This window comes from Dromiciops gliroides, chromosome 5, assembly GCF_019393635.1.
Source record: "Dromiciops gliroides isolate mDroGli1 chromosome 5, mDroGli1.pri, whole genome shotgun sequence".
Classification (NCBI taxonomy): domain Eukaryota; kingdom Metazoa; phylum Chordata; class Mammalia; order Microbiotheria; family Microbiotheriidae; genus Dromiciops; species Dromiciops gliroides.
In genome coordinates, this window is record NC_057865.1 from 59,942,017 (window position 1) to 59,954,645 (window position 12,629).

The 12,629-nt window shown below is 34.6% G+C and overlaps 1 protein-coding gene across 1 annotated transcript in view; it reads right to left on the reverse strand.

Annotated features, from left to right (window-relative positions):
- The window catches only part of DNAJC1 (DnaJ heat shock protein family (Hsp40) member C1), a 264,938-nt gene that overhangs the window by 113,153 nt on the left and 139,156 nt on the right, over positions 1–12,629 (reverse strand). Inside the window, exon 8 of the mRNA XM_043968912.1 lies at positions 25–191. Within this exon, the coding sequence (XP_043824847.1) occupies positions 25–191 (167 nt within the window). The remainder of the gene's footprint in view (positions 1–24; positions 192–12,629) is intronic.

Genomic DNA, 12,629 nt, shown 5'->3' on the forward strand with positions numbered 1-12,629 from the left:
GTATTGTCTTAAATGTTCATTTACCTTCTTTTTTTGCATTTTGTTCCGATTCTCTAACCAATCATCCATTTGCTCTTCAATTTCTTCTATAGAAGTTCCATGATCATAAGAAGGTTTATATGCACTGGGTTCCAAAGATGTATACATGGGAAATTCTGGCTTTGTTTTTTTAACTTTAGTTTTCTTTTCCTCTACAAAAAAGAAGAAAAATCCATTATTAAAGTTTTCTAATAATTATTTTAAATTATTTCTAACATTTTATTCTTAGTTTGTATCTAGGAAGCACATGTAGGTAGTCTACTTCAAAGAAAACTTTTAATATATTCTGAACTTAATTGTATTATTCATCTATCATTACTTTGTATAAATAAATTCAAAGGGGAAAAGACCACATAGTTATTACAATAGAACCAGGACAATTTGTGAAATGTTTTGAGTTTTCAAAACACTTTCTTTTCATTATCTTTCAATATTCCTTTAAGATATACAGGACTGGTGGCAATATTCACTTTTTAATAAGGAGCAAAATCCCAATGTGTTAAAGGACTTGTAGCTTCATCTACCTTAAAACTGCACAAAAATGTTCGCTAGAATAGGAAAAGGCCTACCAGAAAAGTCAGCACCAGCACTGACAATCAAGATAGAAGCTTCCCTTTTCTACTAAGACTAGACAGAGACTTTCCAGGCTCTGCATCCAGAGGCAGTAATAGCAGATGGCTCCTAGGAGAAAACTCCAAGGTCACTGGAGGACAAGAGCAGGATGAGAGAACCAGTTCAGACATAGCAAAGCCCAGAGACTAGGACAGTTTAGTACTCCAAAGTTTAGACTCCAAAAATCACTTTCATTCTGTCCTGCAGTGCTATAGACAGCCCAAGAGATTTGTTGTGAATCTCAAAGCTTCTGGGTATCCTAAAACCTACCATTGCATGCCTGAGGAGGTAAAACAGAGATATCTAAAAATCCAATCTAGAAGGAGTAACTGCACAACAACTTCAAGAAAAACTTAGAGGGAAAAATGGATTTTACATGAGGGCTACATGAGTGGCTAGAATAAATTAAGAGATACGAAAGAAAGGCTCTGGATGAAAGAATTAGAGGCAGAACAAATAGTTTAGAACAGAAAGTGGCAAATCTTAGCAATATTGAACTCTCTTTAAGAAAAAAAAATCAACTGAAAATCAGTGCCTCCATAAGACAGCATGAAATATTAGAATAAAATGAAAAGAGTGAAAAAAATAGAAGAAAATGTAAGATCTGTACTACCAAAAACAAGTGACCTAGAAAATAGATCAAAGATAATTTAAGAATCATTAGATTCCCTGAAAACAATGCTTAAAAAGCCTGGACACTATATTTCAAGAAATTATAGATGAAAACTGTCTGGATCTATTAAAATTAGTTGGCAAGAATCCACTAATCACTTCCTTTTTTTTTTTTTTTGGGGAGGGACAATGAGGGTTAAGTGACTTAAGTGACTTGCCCAGGGTCACACAGCTAGTAAGTGTCAAGTGTCTGAAGCTGGATTTGAACTCAGGTCCTCCTGAATCCAGGGCCAGTGCTTTATCCACTGTGCCACCTAGCTGCCCCCTAACAATCACTTCCTAAAAGAAACCCCAAAAGGAAAATTTCTAGGAATTTAAAAAACAAAAATCCAATACTTCTACATCAAAGAAAAAACTACAGTTAGGAATATACAAGCTGGCAGCTTTTATGACAAAAAAGAGAAGAGATTGTTACATAATATTCCTAAAGGCAAAAGACAGAGGCTTTTTTGAAGAAAATAATGAGCATTTTTAAAGTTTTGAGTTCCACATTCTATCCCTCCTTCCCTCCCTCTTCCCTGAAGCAGTAAGCAATCAGATCATAGGTTACACATGTGCAATTATGTAAAACATTATCACATTAGTCATTTTGTATAAGAAAACTTCAATAAAAGAAAAGAAGAAAGTTAAAAATAGCATGCTTCAGTCTGTTCAATCAATACCAATTCTTTCTTTAGAGGTGGATAGTATACTTCATCGTTAGTCCTTTGGGATTGTTTTGGATTATTGTATTGTTGAGAATAGTTAAGTGTTTCACAGTTTTTCATTGAACAATCTTGCTGTCACTGTGTACAATATTCTTCTGGTCCTGCTCACTTCTTTATACATCAGTTCATATAAGTCTTTCCAGGTCTTTCTGAAATCATCCTGCTTGTCATTTCTTATAGCACAATATTTCATTACAATCATGTACCGCAGCCTATTTAGCTATTTCCCAACTGATGGACATTCCTTTGATTTCTACTTCTTAGCTACCACAAAAAGAACTGCTATAAATATTTTTGTATAAATAGGTACTTTTCAAAAGATAGAGTCTTACAACCAAGAAATTTGTGCAAAGATATAAATGATGTTAAGAAATAGATATTCTTCTTAGATTCCCATTAATTAATTACTAAAAGTCTATCAGGGGCAGTTAGGTGGCGCAGTGGACCGGCCCTGGAGTCAGGAGTACCTGAGTTCAAATCCGGCCTCAGACACTTAACACTTACTAGCTGTGTGACCCTGGGCAAGTCACTTAACCCCCATTGCCTCACACACACCCCCCAAAAAAAAGAAAAGAAAAAGAAAAGTCAGCTATTTTTTCTAATATTCTTTTCTGATCCTTAATTTCTTGTTTGTTATATCTGTCTAATGTCTCAAAGAAACATGTTGAAATAATAAACAATTATTGTCCTGTAATTCATTTAGCTTTTCCTGAAATATGCATATATAATACAATTTAGTGTATATGTTCATGTGTTACACATATATATTTCATATTTCTTTTCATTGTTTATGGTGCCTTTAAAGAGAATGCAGTTTCTGTTTGTCTCATATATGTATGTATAAATGTAAGTATATGTATATTAAATATACACATACGTGTAAATATACTTTTACTGTTGCCTTGCCATTTCTGCTTTTTAAAAACTCAGCTACTCCCTCAGAGAAAAATATATCTCTGAACACACTAAATGAAAGAAAGAGAAAACCAATGAAATGAGTCTTGAATTTGAAAAAAGAGAAAAAACAAGTTAAAAATCCATAGCCGTAAAATAAAAATTTTGAAAATTAAAGAAAAAACAAAATTGAGAACAAAATCATTTAAAAGTTTTTCTTTTATTGATCTTTTGCTTTTATATCACATTCATTCCTGAACCTATTCCCACTCTCCCAATTTCTCTTTCCCTTACATCAAACATACATATAAGTTTAGTAAAACCAATCAACAACGATGACCCTTTCTGTATATACAACCATAGTATCCTCATACTTCTAATGAGATGAGCAAAGAATGTATTCACATATATTCTCTAAGACCACGTTTATTAAGAAAAAGAATACTGAGATGGTAAATAAAACTAGATTTAAAAAAGAGACCAATATAATAAATTGTTAAATAACATCTTTTTTAATAGGAAGAAAGGAAAAGCAAATTAACCAATGAAATAAGAAATTCACAATAAATGAAGCAGAAATAAAGAAAATTCTCAGAAATGATTAAGCCATTTAAAATCAACAAAACATAAAACTTAAATGGATATTTATAAAATTATAAAAAACTCATATAAACAAGAGAAAATACAGAATCGATTTCCAAACAAGAAATGGAGTAAGATATTAATGGTAGTCCTAAAAGAAAAAAAAATGCCTGATTCAGATGTAGTTATAGGTGAATTCTATCAAACATTTAAAAAAAAAGTCTTATGCTATATAAAGTATTGATCAAAATAGAATGTGATGCAGTATCAACAACATTGTGTGTTGATCAACTGTGATAGATTTGACTCTTCTCTGCAATAAAAGGGTCCAAGATAGTTCCAAAGGACTCATGATGGAAAATGCTCTCCAAACACAGAAAAAAAAGAACTATGGAATCTAGATGCAGACTGAACCATACTATCTCTATTTTTTGTTTGTTTTTCTTTTTTTGAGGTTTTTCCTTTTTGCTCTGATTCTTCTAGCACAGCATGAATGCAGAAATATGTTTAATGTGATTGTATAATAAAATATTTTTATGGGGAAAAAAAAAAGAACATGATGGCACCTTGCCAGATTCCTTCTCAGAGACTAATATGGATTTAATTCCTCAACTAAGGAGAGATAAATCAGAAACAGAATCTATATATGACTATCATTAATGGATATTGATGGAAAATTATTAAATGCAAAGAGCCAAGAGAGATATAGAAATGAATTAAACATTACTTTTACTCTGATCAAGTTAGATTTCAACAGGAATATAAGGATAGTTCAATACCAAGAAAGCAATAAATATAAATCATGATAAAAAATTCCTCAAATCTCATGACTACATCAATAAATGTGGAAAAACTTTTAAAAATAATGTTTTAGGACTAAAATGCTAAAAAAAAAACACCATTGGAATAAAAGCTTTCATTAATATGATCAAAAGCACCAAAAGACAAAGCCTAAAAATGAATAAAAACACAAGGTATGGTATTATTTGCAATACAGAAATACTGAAAGTTATCCCAGAAATATCAGGGATAAAACAAGAATATCCAATGTTTCCACTATCATTAGGGGTAATGCTAGAAAGGTTATGACATTAAGATAAAGACAATAAATTAAAGAATAAGTGTCGTCAAAGAAGAGGTCCAATTATGTTATTCAGATATGAGAGAGCTCAAGAAAATTAACTAAAATTAATAACATTCTTAAATTAGTGAGATATAAAATAAATTTCAAAAAAATTATCAACCTTTTGAAATGTTACTAATAAAATACAGGAGAAAGAGTTAGGAAGAAAAATTATGTTTGAGGTGACAACAAAACAAATTATCTGGAAATTAAGCTAGTAAGACATATGAAGGACATAAAAACAATTTTTATAGGTATAAAATGACAATTAAATAACTGGTGGTAGTCAATGATTATGACTATATGTTAGCGTATTAAAAATTAAGACTATTTTACTCAAAAGGAATAATGTATAATAAAGCTAATGATGAAAGTATAGGTCTCTAAAAGCTAAACGAAACAGTCTAAATTTTATATTAGAGGCGATAGGAAGCCACTGGAGTTGGTTAAATAGGGGAGGTAAATGGTCAGATTTCCATTTCAGAAAAATTACTTTGACAGCAGTATTTAGGATAGAATGGAGTCATAGGTTTTGAGGCAGGGAGACAAAGTAGGAGGGTGTTGCAATAACCTGAGAGGTGATAAGGGTCTGAAATAAGATGGCAAACTGTGAGTGGAGAGAAAAGGTTAGATATGTGATGGATTGTGAAGACAGATATGGTAAAAATCTGGCAACTGATGTGGGAGAATAAAAAAAATCTAAGACATTATACAGTCGATGGCGCCTTCAACAGAAACAGAAGCCTTGGAAGAAGAAAGAATATAAGGGAAATAGAATCAGTTCAGTTTTAGATGGATTGTGCTTATGATGTCCATAGGACATCTAGTTTGAAATGTCTAGTAGGCAAATGATGATGTGGGACTAAAGCTCAGGGGTGAGGTTCGTGCTGGGTATAGAGCTCGTGGAGTTATTTGGAAAAGATGACAGTTAAACTCATGGAAGCTGAGAAGAGGAGAGAATGAATAAAGGGGAAAGAGAAGAGGACCCAGGGTAAGATCCTGAGGAACACTAACAGTTAGGAGGTGTGAAGGAGATAATAACCCAGCAAAGGAGATTGAGAAATATTTCCTAATACCTGTTACCTTTAAAGCAACCTACTCTGTGTGGCTGCTTTTACCATTTCTGTTTTCTTGACTACTGTTTCTATTTCTTCATGTGGCAATCTGGGGCTATGGTATTAGAATTCAATGTGGTTGTTTTACTATCCTTGATAGTAAAAAAAAAAAAAAGGTTTTATAACAATCTTTACAGAACTTTTTACAGAAAGTAAACTTTTATACAACTTTTACATTTTTTCCCCTATCATCAACCTCGCAATTTAATCCATAAATGCATTTGGGATAATTTTGCTTTGTTTGGTCTCTAATCAAACCTTGTTTTTTTCCCTTAATATTATTTTAGTTTTTCAGTTACATGTAAGGCTAGTCTTCAACATTTGTTTTTATAAGATTTTGAGTTCCAAATTGTTCTTTCTCCCTCCCTTCCCTCCCCCCCTCCAAGACAGCAAGCAATCTGATATAGGTTATATATGTGCATAATCACATTAAACACATTTCCACATTGGTCATGTTGTGAAAGAAGAATCAGAACAAAAGGGAAATAACCCCAAGATAGAAAAAAAAAAAAGAAAAAGTAAAAATAGTCTGCTTCGATCTGCATTCAGATTCCACAGTTCTTTTTCTGGATGTGGAGAGCATTTCCCTTGACGAGTCCTTTGGAAATGTCTTGGGTCATGGTATTGCTGGGAAAAGCAAAGTCTATCACAGCTGATCATCACATAATTCTAACCCAACTTTTACAACTTGTTTTTCTTTGGGGGAATCAATTTTCAATTTGTCTTTGCATTCTCAGTGCCTAACACTGAGCCTGGCACACAACAAATACTTAACAAATGCTTATTGATTATTGTTTTATGAAGTGATGCTGTTTGCCACCACTCTTCTTCCACCACTCTTCTCTAGAACATTTTACAAATGAGTTGTGTTATAAACTAGAATTGCCATTGGTTTCCATCTCTCTCTGCATAGAAAAGAGATCAAGTATTTATTTTTGCTGTTGTTTTTTTGCGGGGCAATGGGGGTTAAGTGACTTGCCTAGGGTCACACAGCTAGTAAGTGTCAAGTGTCTCAGGCCGGATTTGAACTCAGGTCCTCCTGAATCCAGGACCGGTGCTTTATCTACTGTACCACCTAGCTGCTCCCCAGAGATCAAGTATTTAATGGCTGAGGCAATTTCTGGGCTATTTGGGACTCATTATGATTACTGATTTATGTCAGTTAAACTTCTTCAAGAAATTGTTATGATTAGTATTTATATGCCAGCATTCATCCATCTCCCTCTTTTCAAATGTCAATAGTCAGTAAGTCACTGAACATTTATTAAGTGCTTACTTTGTGCTAATCATTTTGCTAAGAGCTAAGCTACTTAAATAGGTCAAATTCAGGTATCTTTTTCTTATTCTCTCTTCTAGTTTTATATTAATTTTCAACTACTCCGCTAAGAGGAAAAGGTAAAAGTCCACTGTCCATACAGTGAGATGCTATTAGATAATTAGTCCATTTGAGTTGAATGGTGGATGCCCATCATCTGAGACAAGCATAGCTGATGGGCTTGGATTTGGGACCGTAACTAAAAGAGGAAGAGATCAAGTTTGAGTGCATTTAAGAGACTGTGCATTACTTTGAAAAATCTTAAGCTCCTCCTCCAGCTACAAAACCCTCTATTTTTACATACATGCTCTCCTAGCAATGTATGATTATAAATCTTGGAATGTTATAGTCTCTGAGGAATCAAAGTGACACATAACATAAAGGGCGATGGAGATCCATGTGGCAGGCACAGCAGTTGGCTCCATATTTTCAATGATAACCTACAAATAAGAAGTGGTGTAAGGCCCTGGTGTCAAAATCAAATAGAAATGGTGACCACTAAACCATAATAAGGATCCCTATGGGTCACATGTTGACTTAGAAAACTACATATGGATATCTATGTTTTACTGTATTTTGGTTTATTTTGTAAATTATTTCCCAATTACCTTTTTTTTGGGGCGGGGTTAGGCAACTGGGGTTAAATGACTTGCCCAGGGTCACACAGCTAGTAAGTGTCAAGTGTCTGAGGTGGGATTTGAACTCAGGTCCTCCTGACTCCAGGGCCAGTGCTCTATCCACTGTACCAACCTAGCTGCCCCCCAATTACTTTTTAATCTGGTTCTGGCTGCACCCGGAACTATTGTGAGCTGTGTGTATGATACCTCTGGTGTATCACCTCACTCACTCACTCACTCACTCACTCACTCACTCACCTAATCAATCAATCAATCAATCAATCAATCAATCACTAGTTGGAATAGAGGAGGGAAAGGGTTCCAGGCCTGGAGAAGAGCCAGAGAGGATGTCTCTTTTGAGGGATACCTAGAAGGGGCTCAGGATCAGAACTTGCAATCAAGCACCCAGAGTTATTCAAAGGTGGTTTCTCTTAATTAGAAGTTGCACTTCTTCAGTTATTGCATTTCACCCATGCAGGCATGCTTTAGAATTTATTTTTTCTACTACTGAAACACAATATAGTATAAAGCTTGGCAATTTAAAAAGGTCACTCATCATTAGGACAAAAGGTTAGCATCCTGAACACGAACCAATAAAGCCAAGAAAAATATAGCAATGATCCTAGAATCATCCCCAAAGACAACACGATTGGGAGTGTCAAACTACAAATTCATATTTGCAACAATGTCCCCAAACTGTAGTCTTTTGAAATTACCTAGTTTGATAATAACACATAGCCTAGGATGTTATTACACTTCATTGATACAATGAATTAACAGTCATAAGCAATTCAGTTGCTATTTGCCATCTACTATTTCTATCATAACCGTGATTCAAGCGAGTTAAAGCACAGATTGTCTTTTATTGGATTTTGCCTTGTGGACTAGCATTACTCTCTGACCATGTATCTGGCACAAAACTGGAAGACCACAGATGGAGAAAAGTTTCTAACCCTTTACTAAAAGTAAAGCATATTGAAACCCAAGTTAGGATTGTCCCTGGAGGAACATGTTCAGCTATTACTGTAGGTAAAATTTAGTGGGGAAAAGTAGAAAGAAATGACCTATTTCTGGGAAAACAAATTACCTACAAAATAGAAACTGGATGTTTGGCCTGGGTTTTTAAACCGTATTTCAAGACTTTGTTAGGCCAGGAAGACAGCTCAGACAACACTGATGAGGGTTAGGAAAAAAATTACAGAGCCAACTAGTGCCTATCATACAAAGATTTGCCTATTTTCCTTTCTACTATGGAAGGAAAATGAATTAGGAAACTCAAAAAACTGTACTTTTATAAATATTTAGGCTAATATAAAAGTTTCATCTTAATAGGTATTCATAATTTAAATTTAGACCATAAAAATGAAAAAAAAATTCAAGACAAAGACATAAAGAATGCCAAAATATTTTCTGAGCAGACATCAACAAAATTTTGGCATAAAAATTTCCCAAAAGGATAATATTTACTTTTCAAGAAATTACCTTTTTCACACCTTTTGTCCTCTTTAGCAAAAAACCCATAATTTGAATAAGACCTTCATGCTGCATTTTCCCCAATTTGCAAATTATATGGAATTCCCTCTACACAGTTCTGGTTCAACCCTCAGAGAATATTACACAATCTCAGCAGTGAAGCAGACAGACATGAGGGCAGATTAGCAATTAGGTCATGAAAAACAGGCAGCATAAAACAGCTATTGCTAATCTGCATGAGATGCATTTACTCAATTAAGGAGATGGAAATGTTATTATGAACTCAGTATTCCAATGATGGTCTTTAAAATTAAGAAGGATGGGGGCAAATGAAATGCACACTGGGGGATTTTCGGCCTTTATATATTAATTCTAAAGTATACAATGCAGAACACCATAATGAAGTTAACAAAATTAATTAAAAGATTCTTTGCATGTAACCATTGGAGACTAAATTTTTAAAAAGCCCAAACACACGACAGTTTTTGACATTATTAACAGTGAATGTGTCTGCTCTTTAATATCCTTAACACTGAATCCTATCACCTTCTTTAAATATACAATGGATCTCAGAAATTGGAGATGAAAAAGCCCTCCTTGGTCTTCTAAAGCCCTAATAGGTATCCAAAGGTAAGCACCAGGTTGGGGGTTTTTTTTTTGTTGCTTGTTTGTTTCTCAACAATCTGTCTCTGAGGACACATTTTACTCTAGGTCCTAATGCCCGGAATTACTGGTTAACAACCTTTAAATTAGCTGGTTCTAAGTTTTTCAGATAATTAATATAATTTTTAAGTGGGTTCCCAATCTTGGGGCAAAATAACATGTCTAGAAGAGATAAAAGAATACATTTGTATTGGAACAACTGGTATAGATCCAAATATTATGAATTTCTTCTTATTTTTTTTTTTTTTGCAAAATGAATGTTTTTTAGCAAGAAAAGATTTAAACAAAATAGCTGGAATTTTTTAAGGGGGTAAATCTTTTGAACAATTTTTTAAAGTGACCACAATTTTTGGAAAGTGTCATTAAGTTAAGGGGATAGTTATTTTTTGTATTGTCACAAATGGTTTTAATTCCTATTTATAAGTGTTGTACGGTATTATGAGTATTTAAGTTCCTATAAGGAGGGGGTAGCTAGGTGGTGCCGTGGATAAAGCACTGGTCCAGGATTCAGGAGGACCTGAGTTCAAAGCCAGCTTCAGACACTTGACACTTACTAGCTGTGTGACCCTGGGCCAGTCACTTAACCCTTATTGTCCCGCCAAAACAAAAAAAAAGTTCCTATATAGAAACACTGACAGAATATGCTCTACCCTGTAACTGGAAGAGTGAGCATTGGCATAGCAAAAGGCTCCTAAACAAGTTTTCAAAGGAAAAGGAATAAAAAGGATAAATTCTGCTGAGCAGGGAAGAGATTATAAATAAATAACACTAGCTTTTCAATGGAATTTAGATTTTTTGTCTCCCTTGCTCAGCTTAGAGAAAAATGACTATTTTTCCCCTTTTCCTTTAAAGAATACGTCAGTATGGGGCAGCTAGGTGGGCAGTGGATAGAGTACCAGTCCTGGATCCAGGGGGTCCTGAGTTTAAATCCGGCCTCAGACACTTGACACTTATTAGCTGCGTGACCCTGGGCAAGTCACTTAACCCTCATCACCCCTCAAAAAAAAAAATACATCAGTAGATTTATGACCTCCTAGCAGTCAGTAAAACCATTCACAGCTTCTCTAAACCTTCTCATCTTGTCCTGTAAATTCTCAGACGTGCTAGGAGACTTCTTCCACATCTCTTAATATTAAGTGTGTATTAATGCAGCAACGAAGAACAAGCTTTATTATTCATTAACAGATGTAGAATGATGAAACTCACAAGGAGAATAGATTCTAGTGCAGTGCCACACACCCATTTTACAGATGAGAAAGGCCTGACCTAGACAGATGAAGTTACTGGTCACACAGATAGTTTGTGGCATACTCATCCTAACATATATTAAGTGCCGTCTATGGTAAGTTCTATGCTGGGTGTTTTGGAAACAAAGACAAAATAAAACCATCCTTACCCTTAGAAGCCTATGTTCTACCAAGGGAAAAAATGTGGACACATATAAATATACATAAATAATATAAAAAAGAAATAAAAGGCATTTTTTTTTTTTTGGAAAGGAGTCACTAGCACCTGCGCCATGAAGAAAAGATTCATGTAGAAGGTGGCAGATGAGCTGAGCTCTGAAGGAAGCCAGGGGTTCTATAAGGTAGCAGTGAGGAAGAAGTATGTTCCATGAGAGTGGAGAGCAAATCCAGGTGTCCAGGGTTCTTTTATTTTTATTTTTGCAGGGCAACGAGGGTTAAGTGACTTGCCCAGGGTCACACAGCTAGTTAAGTGTCAAGTGTCTGAGGCCAGATTTGAACTCAGGTCCTACTGAATCCAGGGCTGGTGCTTTATCCACTATGCCACCTAGCTGCCCCCAGGGTTCTTTTATGATAACACACTCGCTGATCACTTTGTACAAAGTCTAAAATATTTCTATGCAATGTAGTTATTTGGAAAAATAGCAATTTATGCTAAGCTATGTTTTAAATATTAAAAGACTCACTCAGTATAATTAAAATTATTAAGGCTTTCATGTAGTTAGCTAAGAAACCATGTCCCCTGACTTCAAGTTGGCCATTGTCTCTGCAACAAACTCCACTGTCTACTTTGGAACCATGAAGGTAGTGGTCACCTTTCTTGTCCCTATTTCTTAAGCCCTGCCCAACCTTTGGAAATTCTATACTCAATCTCAAATGAATGAAAAATTATTTATTAAATATTTTGTGCAAAAGGATTGTATTAAGAGCTAAGATAGTCCCTGCTCCCATGGAACTCATGTTTGACTAGGGAGAGACAACACTCACATAGGAAATTTCAGCTTCAAGTTAGATGGAAAGGCCTAGTGGTCCTTTGGGTAGAGCAGCAAAGCAGATGGTAATTCATCTTTTTTAATGTCAGCTCTATTGATAAGACCCACATACATTTCTGAAGTTGAACCATTTGACAGTGCCAAGGACTTTGGTGTCAAGAACATTCTTTCCCAAGGCTATATAGTAGGTGTGACTATAGTATCATTTCTTAAGTAGAATATTATGTTATTTAGTATCTTATTTTAATCTTTAGTATCTTATTTCTGTCCAATGACATTGTTTTATAACTGTTTTCATGTGTGTATTTTGTGTGCCTGAACTAGAATATATATCTCTGGAGGGCAGGTTTTAATTTTAAATTTTCTTATATAATTTAAAAAATTTCCCCACAGTGTCAAGTACAGTAGGTAAGACATAAACACATTTAAAGTAATATTACTGGGGACAGAGAAAACATTAAGTGTTCTGTGTGTCCCTTTTACTCACAGATTTGATCTCAGAATGTCAGGAAGAATGCCAAAGCAATTAGCACTTGATAACCAAGGAAGGAAGCTCATTTTAATAATTTCCTATCTGCTGA